At 38.0% G+C, this 27108-nt stretch overlaps 2 protein-coding genes across 6 annotated transcripts; one reads left to right on the top strand and one right to left on the bottom strand.

Moving 5' to 3' along the window:
• Positions 1 to 2439: 2439 nt before the first annotated feature.
• On the bottom strand, positions 2440 to 4674 carry h3f3a (H3 histone, family 3A). 2 transcript variants are annotated; one of them, XM_066673827.1, is made up of 4 exons: positions 3949 to 4094; positions 3177 to 3317; positions 2886 to 3039; positions 2440 to 2788 (listed from the first exon to the last, which is right to left on the bottom strand). In XM_066673827.1, exons 2-4 carry the CDS (start codon positions 3302 to 3304, stop codon positions 2660 to 2662), a joined length of 411 nt encoding a protein of 136 aa, XP_066529924.1. In that variant the 5' UTR covers positions 3305 to 3317; positions 3949 to 4094; the 3' UTR covers positions 2440 to 2659. The 2 variants fall into 2 exon arrangements, with proteins under 2 accessions (XP_066529924.1, XP_066529923.1); XM_066673826.1 differs by lacking the exon at positions 3949 to 4094 and adding an exon at positions 4519 to 4674 and having other exon boundaries at positions 2441 to 2788.
• A 958-nt stretch (positions 4675 to 5632) lies between these two features.
• Positions 5633 to 27101, top strand: unkl (unk like zinc finger). Of its 4 annotated transcripts, XM_066673822.1 has the most exons (16): positions 5633 to 5697; positions 6641 to 6850; positions 12350 to 12526; positions 13213 to 13346; positions 13473 to 13608; positions 14123 to 14240; positions 14321 to 14405; positions 15832 to 15998; positions 18122 to 18310; positions 18916 to 18975; positions 19152 to 19329; positions 19975 to 20067; positions 20221 to 20448; positions 20584 to 20780; positions 21397 to 21654; positions 21866 to 27101. In XM_066673822.1, the coding sequence occupies exons 1-16, from the start codon at positions 5633 to 5635 to the stop codon at positions 22019 to 22021; spliced, it is 2451 nt and encodes an 816-aa protein (XP_066529919.1). In that variant the 3' UTR covers positions 22022 to 27101. The 4 variants fall into 4 exon arrangements, with proteins under 4 accessions (XP_066529919.1, XP_066529921.1, XP_066529920.1 ...); XM_066673824.1 differs by lacking the exon at positions 18122 to 18310; XM_066673823.1 differs by lacking the exon at positions 19975 to 20067.
• Positions 27102 to 27108: the final 7 nt, after the last annotated feature.

The following is a 27108-nucleotide window of genomic DNA, read 5'->3' as shown; positions in this document are numbered from 1 at the left end:
ATTTCATTTGATTGGCCAAAGTAATCTTAAACTTACATTTAGATGTTATTTTTAAATGTTTCTAGATGTGTGACTACTTGTATCTTTCCCTACTTCATAGTTTCCCATGTCGTGTGATAATGGCTTCCAGTGATAATGCTAATTGAGGATATAATCCAATCTGTGTCTGATGGAGTGTGTTTGGCGGCGGCAGTGTGTTTGGAGATACAGCAGCGGAACAAGCAGGTTTGGCCTGGTCTGGGAAAGCATTACAAAACAAGCCAAAAACAAAACACTGGCAAAGCGTCAGTTGTTTTTTCAGCTGTGATAATGGGAAATGGCCTGGGAAACGCAAGCCAACTTCTCAATCATTACTTGGAAAGATATTATATAATATTATCATTAAGATAAACAAGGCCTTATCAAAACCCTCTAAATTGATAGACTGACCTGTTTGTAGGGCCAGATATGGGATTTTATTTTGTAGGTTAAGCTTTAGAAATAAAGGTATAGCAGCAAGCAATATTCGGTAGGAATTGCCTTGAGATGTGGAAGATCTTGACATGGAGACCATCACAAGAAAAAAAAATGTGATTATCCAATGAAAAACTCATTACCAACAAGTGGCGCCAGAACAGACGGAGGTCAGAACTACCCCACCACTGCCCCCTGCTCGGGCAATCCCAAGAGAAACAGCAAGTGGGACATGTTCATTATGAATAAATAGGCAGGATGACACATGGACTTTGAGAGACACAAAGAGCAAAACGGGGAGGGAGAGAGAGTGAGGAATAGACTGTGAGAAGTTTGAGACATCAGGCCTGGAGATACAGCTGAGATTTGAGAAAGGTTCAAAGTTGAAGGACTCTGACGTTACATCTACTGGCACATAAGTTCATGTCTATTTTTTTCTGCACAGCTTCTCTTCTGATGTGGTTAAATCAAAATCGTTATCACACTACACTTAAAAAAAAGACATCTCTTCAAAGCAGTCTACTTGATACGTGCAGACAGCATCCACAAGCACAGATGTAGTTTTCCCATATGGGTCAATTGCCACATCCTAATTTTCACACTTTAAGTATTCAAATTTATTTTTTTCATTTTTGCACACATCCCAAGCTAGCTTTCTTTACATGTTTATTCCTAGCCCTATGTGTTAAGTGAGGCACAGTGACTGCAATGTTACAAACATTAGCTTTCCTGTCATTTGTGCAGCACTGGTCTATGTAATCGAGGCTGAAATAAGTTTCTGAAATGGATCTGCAAACCTGACAAACCGACTCTGGCTTTCAGATTAATGCATTAATGGAGGACACGGGCCTGAAACCAATGAGAGTGCGCTGCAATGTCAAGGCTAATTAATGGAGTGTGGGTTAATGCATAATCCTGGAACTGTGCATTCAGGGGGAATTCAAGTCTGAATAATGGACCTGACCTGCAATTACATTTGCATATTAAAATCTTTACTGGAAAAAGAAAAAGGAAGAAATTGGATTAGGTTTAGCAAGGGCAAATGCACGTTATGTGTCCCTGATAAGAGCAGATGAGAAATGACAGCTTTCATTATTTATGCATATAAACTAATGGCACAAAAACTTAACCAAAGTACTCCCTTGTGCAGTGGGGTACTTGCCTTGGCGCCACGGCAAATCAGCGCAGTTACTCACATGTACTGCGTCCTCCACATTTTTTTGTATTCTAGTGCGTTTAGCGTTGTGCAAACATGGTCTTCGTAATCCAACTTCCTCTTATGTCTATCCCTTTTGTTACACCTACGGTTTGTTTGCGAGTTTAAATGTTTGTAAAGACTTAATTTCTTTTCCAACTTAAAGATGTACTTGTTCGGTAAAATCAGCACAAACCGCTGAAAAATGATTCTTCCCGCTTCTTTGAATCCCAACACAATGCAACTCTGACCTCTAGTGGGTAAACCATATTAAAGTCAATTTCCACAAACCCAAACTAACAGCTGCAATTTTAATCTAACGTACAAAACAGTTTAGCATGCAGGTTTTAATCCTATAAAATATTTTGGAAGCAACTAAAAGGATGTCACCGTTCTATCAACTTTTTCGCCTTTCCATGACACAGCATTCTAATGTTAGACGTGACTGGTGTAGATTTGCCCCTAACTTAGTCATTAAAATCCACTTGCACTAGTATGTCTCCTCCATCAATCATAATATAATGTAAGCTTGCTAGGTTTTGCAACTCACCTGTGCTTTTATATATATATAAAAAAATTTTTTAAAACATCCTACTGATAACTCTGAAATTGGCCCCTCACGTGATTAGAAATTAAAACTCTGCCCCATTTCCTTTCGTATTGCGCTGCGTTTCTGCCACAAAAATCACGCACAAAACATTCCTGTGGCACCAGATTTAGTACAAGAGCAACAACTCCCAATTAAAAAAAAGCTGATTGTTAAGGAAATGCAATATTAAATAATACCAGTCAGATTGAGGTAGTGAAATTTATTAACAACCCAATAAATGTAAAAAGAAAATTTCAGCATGCAAACTAAATGCTATTCTACAATGAGTACAACTAAATACACTTTTTTCACCTGAACCTGAGTCTGTAGGGAATGTATTATAAAATTATGCCATCAGTTTTAAAATCCATTGCTTAGAGTGTTTGGTTAACAAAATTTTAAAATAAAGAAAAATAATTAAATTATGCACGCTCTCCCCTGATCCGCCTTGCAAGCTGAATGTCTTTGGGCATGATTGTGACCCTCTTGGCGTGGATGGCACACAGATTGGTGTCTTCAAACAGACCAACAAGATAAGCCTCGCTTGCTTCCTGTTATGAAAACAAAAACAAAGTTAGTCCACAAATATAACTCAAAGAGAAATCAAGACAACTCAGGGCATGAAATATGGTTGAGAAAATGGCTTGCCTGAAGAGCGCCAATGGCTGCACCCTGAAACCTCAAGTCAGTCTTGAAATCTTGTGCAATTTCTCTGACCAGCCGCTGGAATGGCAGCTTGCGGATTAGCAACTCTGTTGATTTCTGGTAACGACGGATCTCTCTCAGAGCAACAGTTCCAGGCCTTTGGGTCAGAAAAAAAACAAACAAACAAACGTGAGAACACAAATATGGACAACCCTAGAAAAATGTAGGGTTCAAATGTAGCGTTCAGAGCACATTGTTTAAACTGTAAACGCAGCCAGAGGTCTTGAGACTCACCTGTATCTATGAGGCTTCTTGACTCCTCCAGTAGAGGGCGCACTTTTCCTCGCAGCCTTTGTTGCCAGCTGTTTTCTGGGAGCTTTCCCTCCAGTTGATTTACGCGCCGTTTGTTTGGTACGAGCCATGATCCCTCAGAAGCTGGAATGTTAAAATGAACATTAAATATCGCGTGTACGACCATGCAAAATTTAAAGTAGCATTAAAATAAATCCCTAGGCGAAAATCCCGCTTATTTCATAAAAGAATCAACGGAAATCACGCCACATTTGAGTTTAATAAGCCAAATTGGCGGTCAAATCTATTAGTCACTAACGAACGTTGTAGCAACAACAGCTTGCATTACCAGAAAACCCTGCCATCTTTCCCAACGTTGTTTAGACACAAAAATAAAAACAAACTAACACTGACTTCAACTGAGGAATACAGAATATTTTGTATCGCAGACAAAATGGCGGCCTGGATGCTGTTCTATTTTCACCAACCCGGCTCCACGACCGAGTGTATCTGCTAGCTCAGCTTCTTACAATTAATCCAGTCTACCTTAAATCAAGCATCAGTTACAGTCGTCCGCCTGAAGCCAAATGCAGCCTTCCCCCCCAATTACTATATTTTCAATTTAGTGATGAACTTCTCTACATGTTGTGGCTCGGAACACTCAAAAAGCCAACGATTTCCATCTTCCACAGAGCGGACGAATTCGAGAAAAGTCCCTGCTCGTCTTCAGACTAGCTGGAACATGTGAAAGTAATTCACAGCTCTAGTCAGTTACCTCAGTAAGATTCAAATGAGAAGTTCCCCACACTGAATTTATAACGTAGACGTTGCTATTAAAGCAGTCCAACTATCCGTTAGTCAAACAAACAGGTCTAGAGTCACTAGAATTAACTGCCAGACAGACAAAGGAAGTGATGTAATGGTACACTACTATCGCTAAAGTAACTCCAGAGGAGTGTCTCTGTCGAGGCGGCTCTCTGTGAGTTTCCAGTTTAATCTCGTAAACTGGACTCATTGTCCAAAATGGCGGGCAAAGCACACAACAGTCACCGCGTCTTCACACAAACCATCATCAGCTCGAAAATCAACTAAGAAGCCAGTTCAGCAAATTACAAAATAACAAACAGGGAACATTTGGGATAACACATTTTAGACACTCTTGAAGCGCCCAATTCACGGACGATCAAGTCAGAGTCAGCATCAGCTCTCTATGAGTCTTTCAACAGAGGAAATCAGCTTTTGCTGGACAGAACACAGGCGACAAAAGAATCGGTTAAATCTATTTCTACACTATATTCCGTAACGTGTAGTTTATCGATTGAAACTCGGGAAAGTCGTCCCTTACCTTAGCTTCTCCGCTCTAGATGTCCGGATTGTGTTTGAAAATAATGGGGTGGGTATGGGGTATTTATACTTCTCTTCAACTGCCACTACACACCAGCAGCACGTGACCTCAGGCTCCTCCCAAATGTTTCACTGCTTCTGTCCAGCGGTGGGGGCTTTTGGGGACTGAGGGGTTGTGGTGGTTTGGGGAGGGGAGGGGTTATAAAAATGATTAATGTTTTAAACGAGTAATAGATCATATTTTGTTTCTAAAACTAACAAAACTCATTTTAAACAGATCAAGGTAAGATATAGCTATATAGTATAAATGTTAGTTGCTGGTGTTAGTGGAAGGCAGTATGTTTTTGGGTAACAAAAAGTAAGGGAATGTAAGAACTGTAGAAAGTGGGTATTTATTATTATATTGACAACTGTGAGTTCTCAAGCTTTTATTAAAAATGAACCGATATATGCACATGAATTCACACACATGAATTCCACATACATGCAAATTTACACCAGTTAGCCAAAACATTAAAATGACCTCACATTTCATCAGCTCCTATTAAAATAATGGTGCACTTTGTACTTCTATATTTTCAAACTTTATATTTGCCATTTTCAACCCTGTTTATCATTGGTGAGGACCCCCATTGGACCACCACAGAGCAGGTATTATTTGGGGAGTCAATCATTCTCAGCACTGCTGTGTCTAATCCACTTGTACCAACACAACACGCACTTACACACCACCACCACCACAACAATGCCCGCTCTGTGGTGGTTGTGTGAGGATTTTAACCACAGAAACAGGTTGAAAGGAGGCGAATAAAGTAAGCAGAGAAGCAGATGTACCAATTGTCGAACTACAAAGTGCCCCTGTATGGTCAGTGGAGCTGAGAGAACGGACAGTGTGTGTAAAAACAAGGGAGTGTCTTCAATGTTTACGCTGCTGGGTGTATGTTACGCCGTGAATCTGCTCGGGGGTGTTGTTCCTGTGTTGTGTGCAGCGTGCTCAGTGTTCGTGCTGTTCGTGTGTCCCGCCAGTTGCTGATATTGGCCAGTCCGCGGCGTGCGAGAGCGCGAGGAGAAGAGAGGAGAGCCTCGCGCACGCGCGCTTATTGTTTTGACTGAAAATGCCGTCGGTTTCGAAAACGGCGGTGAGCGCTTCTCCTCAAACCGAGAAACCAACCCACTATACGTGAGTAAAGTGCGCATTAACGACATGAAAACGCGTTTTCTATAGACCTCTTGTGCCCATTTGTTGTTCCGCCGTCTGCTGGGTGTTTGCAGGACTTGGTATTTCCACGTCGTTCGTGCGTTTAAATATGGTGCTGTTGTAAATTCTTCCGAATGCACGTAGCTCGGCAGTTATAATGTGAGGGGTGGAAATTACACTTCTAGTCCCTGGTCAATAATACCGTTACCGTCGTGATGCGGTTGCAGCTTGACTAAGCTCAAGACTCAAAACAAACTTAAAGACAATAACCTGCTGCTTGTCCACAGCTCGCTGGAGAGGGAGGGACAGAGACACGGCTGAGCCAAAGCAAAGGCAAGCAGTGGAGGAGCTCTCTCGCTAACAAGCTTGCGTTTCTCTCTCCTTCCTCCGCCTCGGCCTCAATAGCTGCCACTACGCTACTCTCTTGGCGTACGCTGTCATTGGGAGAGTGGGGCGGGCGGCGAAGATCATGCGTAAGTTTTGTTGATAATCGCGGAATGCTTCGCGCAAGCTTCATAGTTTGTTATTCGGGACCCCATGTTAAATATCCGAGCGGAGACTCGACATGGTAATCGGTGTTTGTGCCGAGAAACTAGTGGACTGTCCCCACTCTTTGTGTTTTTCGGTCAACACTAATCCCCTTTTGCACGTTTTGACTGATTTTGAAAACATTTTGACCGTGACAGTCAGTTAGTTTGGCGCTAGTTTGTTGTGGCGCGATGGAGTAAAGTAGGCTAATTAGCTGTCCAAATACCCACATATCGCTCACTCAGAAGTAAGTTCCGATTTATTTCGACATTAAAAAGACAGTATAAACGAGTAGCACCGTGTTTGTTTTTGTGGTTTGGCGCCAATAGCTCGCTGCCTTCTCGGTTACTCATCGTGTCCTTAAACTTCATTTGCCTCCTCTTTCCTCTTCTCCCAGATATTTGAAGGAATTTAGGACCGAGCAGTGCCCACTGTTTCTGCAGCACAAATGCACGCAGCACAGACCCTTTACATGCTTTCACTGGCATTTTCTAAACCAGCGGAGACGGAGACCGATACGGAGGAGGGACGGGACTTTTAACTACAGCCCCGATGTGTACTGCACCAAGTACGACGAGACAACAGGCATCTGTCCTGACGGAGACGAGTGAGTGCCTGCTTACTCCTTTACCGTTCACTTATTCACTGAGTGTGTTTGTTCAACATGAGCACACACTGCTGAGGAGGCTTTTTCACTCCTACAGAGGAATTTTGCGGATTCCTGATGGTGAAAAAAATTGTATCATTGTTATTAACTCTGTTCTCAGGAATAGTTTACTAAGTGGTATCCTGATAGATTGCTCAGAGCATGGAATGCAAGGTGCTAGGAATGTGCTTTGATTTTTGCCTCTTTCATAAATATGGTATGTGGATGGTCCCTGGTCACTGAGACCTTTTGTTTTTTAATGCTGACACAACAGTGTTCATTAGATCTGTTGCTTGCTTCTGCAGCCAAGACACACTAACTTTTAAAATGTATTTCTTATAATCTTTTCTTTATAATCTGTGGTTACTGGCTGCTTAAGTAGAGCTGCAGAGAATTGTGAATAAAACTTACTCTCAGCCTCAGCATCATATAGCACTTTAAACACAGGCTTCCACACTTAAACGTGGCATAGGATGTCTAATAAAGAGCCATTAGGGTTCAGTCATGTGTTCACAGCTCCTTAGTGCACTGAACAGAGAGATCTTTGCGAGACATTCAGAAACACAAACAAAATACATTTTTGTAACTAAAGCGATTCATTTCTGTTTGCATGAAAGAATAGAATAAAATGTACTTTTATCTTCACACCAAAGGTAGTAGATGAGCTGAATCATTTCTGGTGTTTGTTTTAATTAATTTTGATAACTGGCAGTGTTTATTTTGAAGCTCATAGGCAACCTAACTGCATTCATTATGATACCCAAAGTTCATTGTTTAATACATTGTTCTTCTTCATAATATGTTATATTTGTATTGTTACACTACTAATTAACATTCTGCCCTATTAAACAATGGGGGGGCAAAGCTGACACTTAAATCATTAATCACAATTTTATATATATATATATATATATATATAATTTGTGATCATGTCATCCCTAAAGCACAGATGATGTTAATTTGCTCCAGACATTTCCTGTTGTAATTAAATGCCTTCTCCAGTGAAAATCATGTTTTTTTACCTTTTAAACATGTTGCTGTTGTGTTATTTGCTAGTGTACTGTGTGAAATAAGCAGTCAATGCCGGAATGCATTGATGGTCTTAAATAGATGAAATCAGACTGCCAGGGTTTCTGATGTCATAAACCAAAGGAACTAGTCACATCAACATACAGTGCAGTGTGTAGGTGCAGGTGAACAGCAGAAGGGAACGTGGAGATAGATGTTGGGACTAATTGCATATTCATAGATCCCTTGCATATTGATTGAATGTGATGATTAAATTTAAGGCATTAAGAGATTTCTTTTTCTTGGAAATAACTGATAAATATTTAATAACGATGAAGAGAGATGCAGTTTTAGTGGGGTTTAACCAGTGGCTGAAGGGGACTTTATTATTTTGTTCGCGCTGTAATGTGTGTCAGGGCTGAAGGAGAGTTTGCACGCGTTACTGTTGTTGACTTCTCTATTGTTCTGAGGCGATTTTAGTACACGCCCCTCGCATGAAGTGAAGAGGAAGCTGAACTCGTCGCTGCAGCACATTCACTCTCAGCAGAACCTAAGTTTATGTGGGCAGTGCTCTCCTTTAAAAAGAAGCGTTTGGCTTCATGTTTTTAATGCCATCCGCAAAACACGTCAGGTATTTCGCGTATTTCCTGCGTTTTGCGGCAGAGTCGATCCTATGGAGGCTCCAGACTCAGTCGTTTCTTTTTAGCGTATGAATGTCCAGCTGAGACCTGTGATGCCTTTATATTCGGGGGAGAGTCGCCGTGTTTCTCCAGTTGGTCTGAGAGCGAATGGCCGCTGCCTCGTTCCCCTCTCCCCCTCCCTTCGGGGAAATGTTGAGCACGCCCCCTGTTCTCTGCTCTATGATTGGCTCCCTGCTGCACGTAGGCATTTCTGATTGGCCCTCAGTCGACGTGTTTACTACTTGGTATGTTTTCAGGCTTACGCTTGAGCGCGCTGGAATTGAAGTAATTTCTCTGTCGAGTATTTACGTTCACGTGCTCGATCACGTCTTACTGTCCTGTATCAGTTACAAATTTAAAGTGTTTTTCACTGGATTCAGTCCAACACTTCAAACAAAATAACCCACTACTTTATTGGGTTTTGAAATATGATGAGTTCACAGTTAAGCTTAAATTAGCTTTATTGCATAAAGAAGCACTGTTAATAATAGCATATTTACAACTGATTATACATGTAAAACTATGATATACTTAACCTAAGTTTTGCTTATATTAAAATTCTGAATATTTTTGCTAAGTATTAAGTACCCCTTGCACTACAGTTAAACTTGGAATATGATTAAAACACACACACACACACACATTAGCTGGATGTTGATGTCTGTGAGTGCCTGCTGGCTTCACTCTGAGCTGCTCTTGCACATTCATTCATCCAGCAGAAGCTACCCTGTCATGACATCACAGCCGTTGTCATGGAAACTGTTGCTACCTGAGTGAGATGCAGTTGCTATATTTGAGACTATTCTTGGATATTTAGCATTTTTCAATATGAATCTGTGACCTGCCAGCATGTGATTTATTACCTCGGCCCAGTTTTAAATTAAAGTCTCTTATTTCTGCATTCTCACCGATGTGTCTCTTAATATGTTTTCTGGTGATTTCATAAAAATCCCTCTTATTTTGATCTGGGTGAGTATTTCTAATTAGGATGGCTGGTGAGTTTATAAATGACCGTTTGCTTTCTAAGATGTAGTATTGGGTTTTAGTGAGGTTTGATTATATAAACCATTAATACTGAGAGGGCTAATAGGTCACGATTTACTGCAGATTTGTTGTATATGACTGTCTTGCATACAAAAAAAAAACACTTATAAAGAACAAGATCAACTTTAGGCCATGTCTTTTTTTTTTTAATAATTTATATTATCAGTATTTTTGGATTATAGAATACTGTTCTGTCAATAGCTCACTTATGGCATATAATGGTATCCTGCTAAGGGTGCTTTTTAAAATACACTTTTGATTTGATCGCAGATACATGTCTAAAAGTTTTCTAAAATTCTTTGTCACAGGTATTCTGTAATTAATAAGATGGCAGGAAACTGTTAATACTGAACATATTAGATATTTGCGTAATGAAGAACAAAGAATGTTTTGTATTAAGTTATAATATTAAGTTATAATTAAATCAATGTCCTGAATAATTATATTTCAGATCAAATCAATCCTTTATGGCATGGTAGGTAAGCAGTGACTTGATTGGGATTTAAAAATAAAAGAATATAAATTGAAAGTAATTTTCTTTGTCTTAATACTAAACCAAAAAAAGCCATAAAAGTAGTTTACCGATAAATGTAGATTCTCATATCTATATCCAGCCTATAGTGCTGTGGTCTACTGAGAAATGAATAAATGTTTCATAGTCACCCTTAGTTTTCAATTTTAAAATAAAGTTCTTACGCAATTTACATCTCTATCAGAATTACTTTACAGCTAAAATAGAAATCAACATTCCAGGCAGTTTTAGTAAACAGGTGTATTTGGATCCTGCACAGATGAGTAATGTGTATTCTTGTTTTGATAGCTGCCAAATGCTGTGTGTTATGATGTCTGCAATCAGCATTTTTTTCCCCAATCTGTTTTCTGTGCCAGAAAACATAGGCTGAGGAAAGGTGAAAAAAGACTAGGTACATTTCCACAAGGGTTATCAATTATTATTTCAGTATTTTAGTGTTTATTTTAGTTTTCAAAAAAATAATTACCTAAAAAGAAGACAACAGTAATGATAACAAATATGAAATTAATAGACATGACAGTCAAAACAAATCAAATACAAACTAAAAGGTATAGGCTGAAGCATTAGCTTATTGTGACTACCCCTTTTACTTAGCTCATTAACAGTCCTTTTACTTCTGTATTTAGACGATACAAAACAACCACAAAAAGAATTTATATGCCAACATTTTTTTAAACATAATTACATACGGTGCTGTTTATAATAGTATGAATCTGTTTGTTCCATGACATGAAGTCAATTTGATTACAGAAAAGTTTACAGGGATTCTAATATACTAGTCTTGCACAACTTTACAGGTTTACAGTAATTAATAAGACAGATAGATAGAACCTTTGAGATGCTTAAATGGAGAAAAACGGATAACATTTGAGAATTATTTAGGCCACAATTCTCAATACACAAAGCTTTACAAAAATTATTTAATGCCTTCTGTTCAGGGAATGCAATATATTTTTAATAAAACATATTTGTTTGTCTTTGAAACAATATAATGGTGAGTGTTCTGCTTTCCATGTACTTGAAAGAAGGGAAGGAGATTTAATTCTTACCAAATGAAATGCCTATAGTGAGCTGTGAAATTTTTTGCCAGACAGTGTAATGATACAAGTTCATAATTGAGAAACATCTTGATTTGCTTCTGGGTTTCTAAATTCACCATTATTTGGAAAAAAACATGGACATTTTTTATAATTTTCGTTTACACTGACCAAAGTAATCTGTATAGCAACAAATGGCTGGCTCATGGTGTTGTATTGTTATAGTCTAATGTTCACCTATAGCTCAGAGTTACGTGCAAGCCATTATATTCCTGAGGCATTTCATACCTCTTTTTTTTTTTTTTTGTCCCAGGGTGGTAAAAAAATACAACTTGCATAATTTAACCCACTGAGTATGGATTGCCTTTCAGTCAAGAATGTTTTTGAACTCAGTCTTATAAACTATGACCTTAGAAACTGCACAGTGGCTCAGTTTTAGAGGGTTTTTAACAGTGAATTCAGAATGCAAAATCAAGTTGTTTTTCAAAACTCAGCTCTCCTTGCATTGGTCAAGTATGTGGCTGTTTTGCTGGATATGAGCTATGCTATAGAAACATTTGCTATCACAGTACTGACCTCTGCAATATTCATATTGCAGAAGGATGCAACAGCATACAATATGCCACTTACAAATCACAAAACAGTTTTTGTGTTTTGTGAAATATCTCTGATGTTTCAGATGAATGTTGAGTAGGTGTTTTGGTGAATCATGACATTTGTGGGTTATTGAATTAGGAGGCAAAAGAATGCAGGCCAGTCTTTAACATTCTTAAACATCAATATTTCAAAGATTGTAATATATTGCAAGACACATCACAATACAGATGCTAAATATGCTATTTTGTTTATATTGTGATCAGGATTAGAGTGGTTTATTTGTAGTACTGTATATTGTATGCAAATGTGAAGTAGTGAAAAGGTACAAAGAGAATTAATTGAAGGATGTAAATATGGACAAAGGCATAAATAAGTGATTTTGTCCAGTTTTTTTATTGGTACATAGTGTACTTACAGAGCTGACCAACAGGGCAGAATATTAAGATCAAATCATGTGTACTATGTAATTTCAAATTGGCAGTATCTATTGTATCATGAAAAGACTTCTTAGTTCACTTAAATGATGCAGAAACCAATTCCTCTTCTCTTTCCGTGCTCCTAGCTGCCCTTACCTGCACCGGACTACTGGTGATACTGAGCGCAAGTACCACTTACGCTACTACAAGACTGGTACTTGCATTCATGAGACTGATGCCCGGGGGCACTGTGTGAAAAATGGCCTCCATTGCGCCTTCGCTCATGGCCCACATGACCTCCGGCCGCCAGTGTATGACATTAGGTAAGTGGAATAACTGCTCTGCCCCACAATATTGACGCTATGTTCGAAAAATTGCAAATGGGGACATTTGATTAAGTGACATAACCAGGAAGGAGTTTGCATTTGCTTTTGCTTTGAGGAATTGAAATGGCGAAATTCCTGTTTTTCTGAAGGCAGGGGATTTCCGTTGCTGCTTCTTCTATAACATGATTAAAATGCTCTGCATGCAGAGCGGACGTGTGCATTGTTTTGCTACAGCACTTGAATCTTCTTTGTAAATCCCTTGAGGCCTTAGAAAAAAAGTTGGTTGTTAGTTGGCATTTGGGTTTGGTTTTCATCTGATGTGTGACCGACAAACCACAGTTTGCATAAGTCATTTCATAACTAACTTTGATTTAAAAAATTCAAACTCACATTTAACCCCATTTGCCAATGTGTAACTTCAGCACTGAGCTAAATGTAGCAATCGTGTGCAAATCTGACACATGGCAGTCTTCAGAATGCTTAGATTTGTAGAGAATATGGCTCACTGGTTGAGTAACATAAAAAATATGAAGACATAGATATGGGCTCTCTGCAGTTGCCTAGCAACTGGTATGTGGAAATCACTGCTGCATCCTTGTTTGAGGTTTTGCATCTAGAGCTCAGAGTTGCTGGTTCTGCATGCTCCCAAAGCTGGTCTGACTTGTATAAACCTCTTCACACAGAGAGATCCAAGCACAGGAGGCTTTGCAGAACGGCCAGTTAGGCTCTGGAGAAGGGATACCAGATCTGCAGCCAGGAGTTCTGGCAAGCCAAGCCATGATTGAGAAGACTCTTATTGAGGACCCACGTTGGCAGGGTGAGCCTCGTTAACCCTTCAGCTCCTATGTGTACTTGGACAAAAATAATAATTCTGACATGTGAAGAATGCACAAATCACAATATTTTGTAATTTATGCCATATTTATCCTATTTTATTTTTCAGATACCAATTTTGTTTTGGCCAACTACAAAACAGAGCAATGCACCAAGCCCCCACGTCTATGCAGGCAAGGCTACGCCTGCCCCCATTATCATAACAGTCGAGATAGAAGAAGAAATCCCCGCAAGTTTAAATACAGGTAAGAATGGGATGCTGCGGTATTGAAAGTAGTGTTGTTGATATTTCTATTTTCAGTTTAAAATACCTACATCTGAAATTTTTTTCTGCTTGCTCATGTGGAAAGTGATGAAGTTGTCTTGCTGCATATGTGAGGATGCTTGACATGAATGTATGGTGCACTAAATTAAAGTAGCCATAATTTATACATTTTTTTACCAGTCCCTGTTAGATTTAAATCCTCAGATTTAGGCTTCAATTTTTATGGTTTAAATTATACAAGATATGGTTAAAATATATAATAAATGGAAAAACAAATACCAGTCTAACCAACAGTTTTGGAGTACACAAATTATTCAGACATGCCCTATATGGATTAAAATGTTGTCATAGTCATCCCATTACATCAGTGTGACACGGATACCTTTATACTGGCAAAGACAACAATATCACCCAATACCAGAATGTAGCATACCCATTGGAAAAGAATAAAACTGCTCTTAAACATTGGTCTTGGTTCCTGTGATTGGTAACAGGTCAACTCCTTGCCCGAGTGTAAAGCATGGTGATGAATGGGGAGAGCCATCAAAGTGTGAGAGTGGGGATAGCTGTCAATACTGCCACTCCCGCACCGAGCAGCAGTTTCACCCAGAGGTAAGGTGATATGTCTGAAATAATTCATGTGTTGTTGTGAAAAATCAGGCTGTATAACAGACGTTCAAATCTGTTTACAGATCTACAAGTCTACAAAGTGCAATGACATGAGGCAAACTGGATACTGTCCGAGGGGACCATTCTGTGCTTTTGCACATGTAGAAAGTAAGTGTTTTAAAAAGATTCTGCTGGCATTTTCTTACATTTTTTTAGCAAAATATTTGTGTGGCATCTGTAGCATGTAGACTCCCACAGACAGCAATTTCCTGTATTTAATAAAAATACAAAATCTACCATCTCGAAAACTTGTGCTGTATATTTGCTTACCTCCTGATACTCTACTGATTGTTTTGCACATTATTTGTCAAACTAAATGGTTTTATTTCCTCATAAAAAATCTAAAATAAGGGGAACACTGAATTAAAGGATAATTTTGTTTATTGAAGGAAATAATTTTTCAACACATAAATACAGCAAGCCATTTTAAAAAACTGTAAATCAGTTATTAATATCACTTTTTGAGGAAGTTTGGCCCTTTTCATCTTTACAGAAATGTTTTAATTCAGCAACTATATTCAAGCTGTCACTGTCATATTAAATTTTAGTCTGAAACTAATTAAGAACCTCTTTTGTGAGTTTAAACATTTCTAAAACACAATGCAGATTTCTCCCAACTATTAGTCTGCAAATACTCAAACACAATTTCACGCACATGTATTCCCTGTGCATGGAGAGATTTGTATTTCATTACTTCTTGGCAGAGCAGTTTTGTTAGCCCTTTCAACTATATTGCCAAATGTATTCACTCACCCATTCAAATGATTGAATTCAGGTGTTCCAATCACTTCCATTGCCACAGGTGTATTAAACCAAGCAACTAGGCAACTAGGCATATTCTACTAATATTTGTGAAAGAATGGGTCACTCTGAGGAGCTCAGTGAATTCCATTGTGGTACCATGATAGGATGCCACATGTGCAACAAATCCAGTTGTGAAATTTCCACACTACTAAATATTTCGCAGTCAACTGTCAGCGGTATTATAACAAAGTGGAAACAATTGGGAACGACAGCAACTCAGCCACAAGGCCTTCTCGTCTGACCTTGTTTGACATGAATTGTCAGAAATCCCCATAAACGCACTCCTAAGATTTGAAGCTGTTATAGCATATAGCATATGTTATTTCAAAAGTGAATAAAAACTTAAGACAAGCTGGACTTCAGCAATGCACAAACATGCCGTTTTATTCCTCAAACATACTGCTCCATCTTAAAAGACACAGAGCTTCTGAAAGTAAACAAACCAGAGAGAACTACAGCTCCCCACAATCATAGACGTTCCCTTTAAACTGAAACAAAAGCAGACGAGCGAATAAATTTGGCAATATAGTGTGTGTGTGTGTGTGTATATCTAACATTTGTCATATTGATCATTTACCATATTGATAACACAAACCAACATTTTTGTGGTTTTGCTTAGATAAACACAAATACATGATAATCTTCAGTTTATGATAGATATATATGTTAGCAATTGTTTTCGCATGTCGTTATCATCTTTTTTCTAAATCTGAAATTTTGTGTTATTCAGGAATTCCTTCTACAGAAGAGACCATGAGCACTCTGCTCACAGCGATGCAGTCGAGCTCTCAGGCAAAGCTGGGCTCCCAGCAATATCCTGAGTGTCCTGTAAGCGAGTGGAGTAGCACCACAAATTCCATCACCAGCAGCGCAAACAACAACGGCCAAACAGCAAACGTATGTGTTGCCTGGGGATACATTTCAGTGCATAGCCAACATGCTGTTTTCGGAATTATAGCACTTTAACTCAGTGGTTTCCATCTCAAAGTCAAAGTCAGCTTTATTTTCATTCTTTCTCGCAGCAGATATGTTAAGTGAGGAATGAAACAATTATTACGGCACACAATGCACAGAGAAGAGCTGCTGATGCTAGTGCAAATATTCCACAAATACAGACAATTGTCTGTCCACAACATTGTTTTACAACAATTTTAAGTACATTAGAGATACTAAACACTAAGCACACCATAGTTGGAAGTATGGTGCAGTATGTATGTGCAAAGGATTAGGGCTTTGTTAATTATTTGAGTTTTTAAAAACCTTTAGGTAGATATGTTTAATGGTTGGACTGCCTGCAATGAGAAACCGTTTGTGAGTCTGCAAGACATTACCCGGATGCTCCATAGTCTTCTTCCAGACTAGGGTGATGTAAACAGTTTGCTGGATATAATATAATAATAATAAGGGATAACATATAGTCTAGTAAATTTTCAGAGCAGTTATCGTCCCAACACCAGAACTCCAGCTGCCACACTTCCTCTCCGAAACCTTTCTCATTACTTTTGGAAATGAGCCCTGAAACAGTTGTACCTTACGCAAACTTGATTATATGACTGTGGTGATGTTTGGCAGTACAGTCATGGGTGAGCATGGTGTAAAGCAGAGGACTCTGTACACAACCCTTGGGGCTTCTAGTGCTTAAAGTGATAGAGCAGGCCAGTCTGTTCTGGAACCTGACAGCTTGAGGCCTGTAGCTCAGGTAATCGAGAAACCAGCTGCAGAGTGAAGAGTTCAGGTCGCATGAATGGAGTTTGCAGACTAGTTTCTGGGTTATGATGGAGCTGAAGTCCATGAATAGCATTCTGGCATATGCGATTATATTGTCCAAGTGTGATGGGCAGGTAAAATGCAGTGGTTATGCCATCCTCTGTGGAGTGGTTTTGCTTGAATGTATGCGAGGGGCGTTCAGTATTTACTCTGTATCGATATAATCTTCTAATCTTGCAGATAATTTTATAATGGTTTGACATGTATAATGAAAACATCAACTCATTTCTATTAAAAGTAGTGTTGCAGTTGCTACAAAAACTAAACCTTGGAGTTACAAATATGTTTATGAAAATTGAGCATCTATGAATTTCAAGACATTTGTTATCCACCTTACAGCATGGACTTAGCATTGAGTGATTTTTACCTGTATTCAGATACAAAGAAATATCTCAATGGAAAGCAATAATGGTTTAACCATTTATGCTCTTGTAAACACACGTGTTGCTGTAGTTATGTGCAGGTTTAGTTATTCCGTTTAATTTTTAATGACAAGCATGATGTCTTCATTAAAGAAGGTGGCTGGTTGTTGGCTTGAAGCATGTCAGCTGTCATTGACAAGGAGATATTGATGAGGTCTGTGAGGAATCAGCTAATATGAATGCTCCTTGAGCATATGTCCAGGGATTTTGTCAAGGCCAGCAGCTTTGAGTGGATTCCTCTGCTTCATGGAACTCCTCACATCAGGAGTGAAGTCACTCCTGGGAGAAGTGTGGTCCACACTGCTTTTTGGGCACTCAATGCTATTGGAAGCAATAATGTCATTTAGGGTGTGGGGTCATGGCTCATATGAGATGATGATTACTATAAAGTCCTGCGTATTTCCTGAGATGAAACAGGTCTGTTAAAGCAGGAAACACTAATCAGTGCAGGGCCAGGTTACTCCAAGCATTGAGTTGGAAACCACTTGGTTAAAAAGTTACACTGGTTCACTGCAAAAGCTCTTTTCATAGAATTTAAGTGGTGTTTGGTTCAATCAAGCTTTTTTTTTTCTTTTTTTTTTTCCTCTCTTCATTTTTCATTTTGTGTGTTGCAGTCTGTGTTTGAAAGGGGAGAGTTGCTCAAGCTCAAATCAGGACATTTACATTTAAATTGCAATTAGATAAAAACACCGTTTACTGGTCAGATTGAGCTTCCCAATGCACAGCCAGCACTCCCTTTAGCAAGTGAGGAAAGAGAGCGGCTGTAGACTTTGGCTATTTAGCCGTTTTTAAAAGCCCTCCATTAAGCTCCTTTGTGCTTTTCTCCTTCAGGTGTCATGCTCTAATAGTCCGACTGTAACGCCAAGCTCAGGAAGCACCAGTTCATTGTCCCCAATTGGACCCATCGGCAGGCCCAAAAGCTTAACTAATGGTAGCTTATGTTCAGAGTCCACCACGTCCAGTGTTTCCTCTCCAACATCTAACTATCCCAAAGCTCCGGGCTTTGAACGCGAGGATCAGGTATTCCATAACTCGCTTCTCTTTCCGCTCTCTGAAAGGGTCTTTCCTCCAGGACTGCAGGCATGCCTGTGTAGGGCCTAACACATACTGCAAGCCCTTCTGTTTTGTTTGAGTTCTGGTTCCTTCAATTGTTTAATGCCCATTCACTTATTTATTTACTTATTTTCTTATTTGTTTGTGTGGTGCCACAAACAGTACGTTAATGCTTTAGTTTTATGTTGCTGTATGAACATTGCTGTAATTTTGGGGAGTATACAATAACTTTTCTCCAGCTAATACCATGACATTGAAATGCCTTCTTTACAGACCGAAAGTAATGTAAAAAGTACATAAATTCTTAGCACAGTCGTCATAGGTATAACTATTCACATATCATTGTCATATTATCATGTTTCTGCAAAAATACTGTAACACCTGGAGCACTATTTTTTACAATACAGGTGTTAGCACAGATAAGGGATTGAGGTGTGTTTTTTCTTAATGAAAGCATATCTACACATTCATTTTTTCTTGATATTCCTTGGTGAAATAATGCCACGCAGTTTGGAGAATTATTGCTTAAAATAGTGTGAGATCATGTGATGGAATATGCTATCTAATTTTAGACAAAGAACCCGAAAGGCCAGTCTGGAGAAAATCTTAAGTTAATGGACCAAGACAAACAGGTAATTGCACATAGACCGTTGTCTTTCAGCATAAAACGACAAACAGCTATAGTTTCAACAGTACATTTTTATAAAAGCTTGCTTCAGAAATTGTACAGTAATGCATAATTATTGTGCATAATATCTACTGATGCTTGCTTTTTACTCTAAAAATTTGGATTGTTTTTGTTCTACAGAGCCACGGTGGAATGTTTTCTGTGGTGAACCCTCTCGCGTCTAGCATTACGTCGAGCATCACTTCAAGCTTAGCCTCCAGCATCGGCTCTGACAGCTCGTCACCCACCACCTTATCCACGATGAATGCAAAAGCCACCCCTTTTTATCCGGGGAGCAATACTGTCGAGTCAGTAATAGGTATGTGATTATCCAACTTATAACTCCTCCCTTATTCTTTCCTCATTGATTCATTCTTTTAGCTCTGGGTGTGAGTGTGTTAGATATTCAGTCAAAAAATGCAAGACATTTAGGTTTAAGTGTAGTGTAGCTTGTTTGAGATGAAGGCTGTGAGGCAGTGCTTTTGGGTGATGTTCAGGGTGCTGGTTCGTGTGTGTGTGTGTGTGAGAGAGAGTGTGTGTGTGTGTGTGTGTGTATGTGTGTGTGTGTGTGAGTGATAGCTTCGCTATGGCTTTAGCAGTAGATTAGCAGCCAGTGTGTGCACAGACGCTGTGGAAGAGCTGTGGCAGACAGTGAGTCAGCACTGTTCCGAGGGGTACGTACAGAGCTGCTTTTTCCTTTTAGCTCTCAGGCATCGGAGATCATGCAAGTTTTATTTTTATGTGGTTTTACCAGAGTTAGTAGAATTTCTTTTTGAAGAAAAAAAATTGAAGTAGAAAAAAGATCATTAGGGGAGGTGAGTTCAAGTGCTCTGTTAGTCTGTTGTAATAGCCTGGTTTGTTCTGGTGTGATCTAATATTATCACTACATATATATTTTTATCTAAACATCTTATGTATAGTACAGTTAAATTCCTTTTTTTTTTTTTACTTTCCCCATCCTTAGGGTCTGCACTTGACCTGAATTTCAGTGACATAAACGTTGCCTCCCTTGACAAAGAGCTAGAGGACCAAGACAATAATGGCCTTGGTTTAACAAGTAAGCAGTTAATGTTGCAAATAATGGTTGTAGAAGTGGTTCAATGCAGTAAAGTATATAGTAAATGTAATAAACTAAAGTAATAGTTATATGATTTGTGTGTCATCTTTTTCTTTTTATATATTTAAACTGTGACTTCTTGTTCTTGTGCAGGTCAAAGGTTGTTAGGAGGCTCTGCTCCTGTCAACATTCCTGGCTCCCTGGCTCGGTCTTCCTCTCTGCATTCCTCCTCCTCGCTATCCGCCTCTCCTCTTAGCTCTTTGTCTCAGTCCTTATCCCAATCACTGCTCACTGGAATGGCCCCACAGCAGAGCCAGCCACAGGCTGTCAAAACTGAGCATGGCCTTCTAGGGACACCTACGTCCACTCAAAACTCTTTAGGTAGGAAAACATGACGTGGTAGTGGTAAACTTTTAAAATATGACTACACATTTCATTTATCTTAGAAGTCCACATAATCATTCTCCTAAAACTAATGTTTTTGTTAAAGCTGTTTTGTTATATTTGGTACACAAGGTTTGAATGGTGGAGCCGGAAGCATTTGGGATTTTGTGAGTGGCAGCCTCTCCCCCAGCCCATCCCCTGTGTTTAGCAGCCTTGGCTCCAGCATGGTCAGCTCCAGCAGTGCAGACCTAGGCCGGCTGCTACGGGAACTGGACGAGGCTAAGCGGAAGATCAAGCAGTGGGAGGATGCCTGGCACCAAGTCAAACAGGTCAAAAACAGAGTCTGAAATATTCATCATTTATCAGATATTTCTTAGGCTCACAGTGGAATCAGATGTTATGTTCTGGTTTCACATAGCCTGTTTTCCAGCATGAATGGATTTTGGCCTGCATTTTCCCTGCTTTATTTTTTCTTCCTACTTTTATTACATTCAACTGTGTTTTACTAGCTTTTAATTTGTCAGCAGTGAGATCTCCTCTGGTCCACAATGGAACACATTTAAACAAATACACCGGACCATGTTTTGGAATGCATTATTAATGAATACATTAAGTAAAGTGAACTTTTCAATCAATTACATATAGCTGATAAATAGGGCTTGTTTTTTAAATGATTAAATTGTTTATTGATGTTCAGATGATGGGTAGCATTGTTGCCGCAGCCAGCGCTCTGTTTTGTGCTTTAGTTATTGGTAAATTTGTGCTTGCACTGCTTGGCCCGAATGTTGTTGGGCTACATTCTTAATCAAAGCTTTGTGGCATAAAGTTGTGTTAGTTTTGGGAAGAATGATCTTGGAACATCAGGTTATTGATGCTAGCAGTGCACACAAGGAAAGAAAGAAATAATTCTTCAACTTTTTTATCTCTCTTGGTTGTTTGTTGAAGGCATGCGAGGCATGGCAGAAAGATGCCCAAGAGGCAAAAGAGCAGGCGAAGTCAGCTGAGGCAGAGCGGCAGTTGGCCGAACAAAAGCGTGAGGACACAGAGCGCAAGCTCAAAGAGCTCCAGGGTGACTTTGAAGTGCTTTGCCGCTCACCGAACATGCCTCTCCTGCGCAGCTACGGAGATCTAGACCAGCTTCCACTGTCAAAGCTCCACTCCATCCAGAGCCAGCTGCGCTCTGACCTAGACCTCATAGATGGGGTAAGAAGGGCCCGGTCCCAGCCGACACATTTACCATATCACATATAAACACACTGCAGTTAGACTGGAGCTGGCCTCAGTAAGCACAACCAGAGCTGCAAAACAGCATGTGCTTTAACCATCATACCTGTCAGCAGTGCATGTGTCACACTGAATGGTACTGACCACTCTAACATGTGACTTATATGAATTCTTCTTTTTCTCAACACAGGTAATATATCAGCTTCAGTCAAAGAAATGTATAGTTTGCCAAAAGCATGATCGTTGCATTGTCCTGCAGCCTTGCCAACATTATGTACTTTGTGAGAACTGTGCACCTAGTAAAACAGAATGTCCTTATTGTAAGACAAAAATATTGAAGTGGTGATGTACAGCAATTCAAGGTACTATTTAAAGATATAGCCCTTTGAAGAACTACTAATACATATAATGCTTACAGTTTCTACATAGCATTTTTGTGTTTCAGTATTTCATATAGTGATTAAAATTGATAGTTTTATTAGAATTTAATAAATGGTGTTTGACTGATTATATATAAATCAAGTACTTAAATGCAATACATGTTTTGTACTAGTTAGTTAATTCATTTTCAACAAGCATTAAAATTTCCCCATAGAAGAAGGATATTATTGGCATTCACAATCTGATGGCCCTGTTTTGACTGTTAAGTTAAGAAGCGCCAGTCAAACATCATTGTTGTTACTAGCTGTGTGAAGAGAATTGATTTCTTGTTTAAAAAGCACTTTGTTGACCTGGAAATTTGTCAAAAGGGTATTTTAGAAAATTTGCTTTAAGCTGCTTTTTTTTATTTTTTGGTTCCTCCCCACCCAAATACGCTAATGTATGAAGCTTTTGTGTGTACTGTGAAAAATAGTAGAATATTTCATATTTCTTACTGTTAAATCATGATATAGTATATTGTTAGTTTTTGTATAAAATAGTACTAAATGGTAGTTACTACTTTTCATTGTTACTTTTCAATTTTTGTTTCAATCAATTAAGTGCAAATTTTGAATGCATTTTAGGCATAACCAGCAGCTGTAATATCAGTAAGGCACATACTGTATGCTAAGGCATTTAGTAAAGTTCTCTGTATTTTAGTGATTTATTGAGTAATACATTATGTAGTTGTTAAAGGAGCACATGTGTTCTGGAGTCCTCGCCGACGTTTGTAGGACTTCTAGCCTTTCAGATAAGTTTGCTATAACATGTCTGATTCTCGGCCACTCGCTCTCAAGTGCCTTGCCTAATAGAATAAGCGTCTATGAGGAGCTTAGGATTGTAGTGCAAACACCCACAGGTAGTCAGTGCTTGTGCAAAAATTCTGCAAAGTATGTATTTGTCATTTCTCATTTATATATAATTTTTTTTTAAATAATGGCGTGAGCTATTTGAGTGCAAATCGGCCCAATTCTATACAAAAATGTTTCTTTAATATTGAATCCTTGTCAGTGCCTGTGCTCTGACACTAAGCTAAAGTCTTCTGTCCCCATTCCTCACGTCTCCACGAGCAATGAATGGTGCTTTTTTGGGTGCAGCTTTAGTATCCTTAGAAATGTTGAATCTTTTTTGATTTAAACATTTAGGAATATACAAATCAGGAAATAATGTGTGTATTTCTTTGATTTACAAAATTTAAAACTGGCTCTTTTTATGTTGTTTTTGTAATGTTTAGTATTATAGTACTCTGTAGTGTTTACAGATAAACAAATTCATGGCGTTTAACTTTTTTGTTTAATCTTTTTTTCCTAAATTCGACGGTGTAATGTGTTTAGGTTAATCTAATTGAAATGACCTACTACTGTGTTATCTGAACTAGATTCCTTTTTTTTTTTTGTCCTTTAATATTACAGCAGTGTGTTTGTGCGTTAAACAGTCAGGTACACACAAATGCAAGTTTCTTTGACATTGGGATAAATGGTTTACTTCTAAAGGGATAGAAATTCAGGATCTATAAAGGCCCAGACCTAAGTAGTTTATTTCAGATCTCTGAAGAGCAGGAAGTGTATATATTTTTTTCTTTGTCTCACTATATATATATATTTTTATTTCTCCTCTTTGTTGGTATTTGAATCAACGAGGTCTGTATGTAACTCATGACGGTAAAAAATTGGCTCAATATGCCATCGAAAAACAATCATTGCATGTCTCAGTGTAAGTTGTGTTAACCAGCTAAACGTCTAGATCACACTGCCAGATGTGTTAGTGTTGAGCTGTGGAGGCCAAATGTTGAGCAGGCATCACAGCCAACAGCACTGAGGTATTTCTACAATTCCTTACAATACTTCAGAAGCTTTGAATCGTGTGAATATCCATTTTTTGAAGTCAGAAATGAGAGAACATGTTTTTACGTGGTTGATGTGAGTATGTCGGAAACAGTTGTTATGGATCACACTGTAGTATTGTAACGTTTCATACACTCTGGTGTTCAAGAAACAATTTTTAGGTATTTCATTTTAAGGTCGATTGACAGTTTTGTCTTTTTCAGATGTATTATTTTCCAGAATGTTGAGGGATTATAATACTCTTGTTGGGTTTCTGGACCACAGTGTAGACTTTAGGTAAAGTAAATGATGCAATTGCTGCGTCTGGAATGTGGCAGGTAATTTACAGAATAAAAGAGAATAGAGGTGTCGTTAAATCGAACATAGACTTGACTCAAATGAACCAAAGTGTTATTGTAGTTTCTTCTTGTTTTCACTTTCAAACTTCAAATTATAATGATTTAGAATTACTATGGCAGTCTTTTTGATGTTTAATTTGACAGGAAAACTATGCCAACTGCTTTTGCTGACAATATTAATGGATTTAAAACTTTTTTTTGTAGTTTTACCAAAGACCTTTACTCTCTTCTTTTGCTTCTTCCCCTTTTTCTTATTTTTTATAACATTCATTTTAGCACTCAAGTGAATTGGTTAGAAATATGGGAAAAATGACCAAAACTAGTACCTTATTTACAATGATCTGTGCATTTAAATAATAACTAATGGTGTAAAAGTCCTCATTTACATATTGTTTTTCTTTAGCTATTCAGTGAAAATAACAGTAACATACTAGTATTGAATTGGCTGTTATCTGTAGTGAAGGAATGTCATGGATATGAATGAAATTTGTGTTAATATTCTTAAGTGGCCATATGAAATAGTGCTTATTTGAAGTATATCATTTCCTTTTTTATGCTAATAGTACTTTATAGAAAAATTCTTAAATCAATTTTGAAATATTAGTGGTTGTGCACTACTTGTATGCTGTCAGGAATTTAAGAGTGTACTTGGACTGTAAGGTGCTTTCTTTAGTTTCCATTTGACTGGTGTCCATCACTCATACATGCTTCATTTTCATTCAGAGTATTAGAAGTGAAATGTGATCGGTGTTATTCGAACCACCTTATCAAGTGTGTCAAAACTGTACACCATGGTTTTGCAAAATGGATATCTAATAAATAATTTGTTGTCAATTTAAAAGGGGCTCTTGTAAAGCTCTTAATGGCTGATGCAGACAATGGGCTTTGTTCCTCGTAAATTTTGGCCCTGAATGGCTTTTGAATTTGGCAGTTTCTTTGCATGTCGTAGCCTTGAATCAACAAAGCTCTGTGATTAGTTCATGTGATTGTTGTTATGTATTACAGACTAAGAGTTGATGTCTTGCAGAAATTATATTTGTGTTAGAAAAAAAATATCTCCTGAACAAATGTGTGCCTTTGTGTGAAAATCTGTTTGTAGTATTCTTGATCAAGTGGCTGTCTCAGTCTTCAAAAATGAGCCAAATTTTTGTGCCTTGGGACATTTTTATCCCTGTATTAGTCAATGTACAGGTTTCTTGCTGTACATTTCTACATATTTTTATTGTATTAATGACTACTCTCATGCCTTCATCATTTGGGAAGCTGCAACTTTTAAGCTTCCCTCACAAAAAAGAAAGTGTCAAATATCGCTTGCACGAGCACTTATTGGCATGTATTTTTAATTATTTTTTCCAGTATATATGACTCATTTGGGAAATGTACTAATATTATCAGCATATTTAATCCACCAATATTAAAATTGGAGCATTTCAAATGCATTTATCACAACTTGAGTATAGTGTCGATCACTACTGTGATATTCTGTGTTGACACATTAATTGTTGTGACTTTGTGTACGGACTGATCTGTGAATGAAATGGCAGCATAAAAAAGAAAACGTTTTGTACGTGTTAATGGTGAGAATTGAGCAAAGAATTTTTTAATCCTGAAATATATCAATTACAGCATGAATGAAATCATTCTCTCCCTTATACCACATTCATAATCTTCTCCCCTGAGATCCCCACATGTCTGTGTCAGCCATCGTACCTTTTGTTCAAGCTACCGTTTGTGTTGATAATTCTGTATGAAAGGCCAGGCAACTGTTATTAAAGAAAAGCACCAAGTAGAAAAGTTTGTTCTTTAGCAATGTGTAAATTAACTGTATTGGAGGTGTACCATAATGCTCTGCAATGGAATAATTAATTTTTTTTTTTTTTTTTTTTTTGTGAAATGTTTCCTTTTTGTTCATTTGATTTTTTTTCTATCAATATTGTGATTATTGAACCTGAGGATTTATGCAATCTTGTACATACATATGTATGAATCTGAATAAATTTAGCAGACTAGCTAGGAAAAAGTAATACCTATTACAAGTGTAAACATTTGTAGAAACCAGACAAAAATGACAGAATTGGAACCACTGTTCCCTATAAGTAATGTTATCATTAAACTAACATTGAAACCCTGAATATTGAATGTACCGTTCAAATTAACTATTCAATGGGTCACTGGAAAAGATAAAAAAAAAAAGCACAAAAAAAACAGAGCAGTTGATCTATGATGTAGCACTAGTTTTGTGAATTGCGATAAATGACAAATAAATTTATAAGTTAAACACAAATGCAGTTTTCAAGTTTGTGTATTTATCAGTGTAACAATTAGATGGGAATAAGAGATGTATTTTCTCAGGGTTTTACAGGATAACTAGAATAAAGTGATGTCCAATATTCAGAGGAAGCTGCAGCTCAGATTTATTTGCGTAAGAGGTCAGTGTGAGTGACCTTTATAATGACAAAACATATCCCTTATTTTGGTACAGTATGCATTGATATATAGAACAGCTTATATTCAAATTAGTGTTTAACTATAATATACAATTTGCTGTCAGTATAAAACTTTGTGTATGTGATGTCTACACAAGACCTTAAAACATTTACTGGGAGCTCTCTTTTAATTTATGGAAGCTTCTTCATGGAATAGAGGAGTGCTATGATGGAATATAAGACCAGAATGGATTTTCATCACTAAAAGTTTAAGACGGTATTATTTATAATGCATAATCTTTTATTCATAGTGTATCATTTAAAATTGTTAACACTTGTGTACACTACAGCAGTTATGCAATGGTTTACAGAATTCATGGAATTATTTTTATCATATTGGGAATT

The sequence above is a fragment of the Hoplias malabaricus genome, chromosome 6 (genome assembly GCF_029633855.1).
Source record: "Hoplias malabaricus isolate fHopMal1 chromosome 6, fHopMal1.hap1, whole genome shotgun sequence".
Taxonomy (NCBI): Eukaryota; Metazoa; Chordata; class Actinopteri; order Characiformes; family Erythrinidae; genus Hoplias; species Hoplias malabaricus.
The sequence above is the reverse complement of the archived record's forward strand: the minus strand, read 5'-3'. Positions and strand labels throughout refer to the sequence as shown.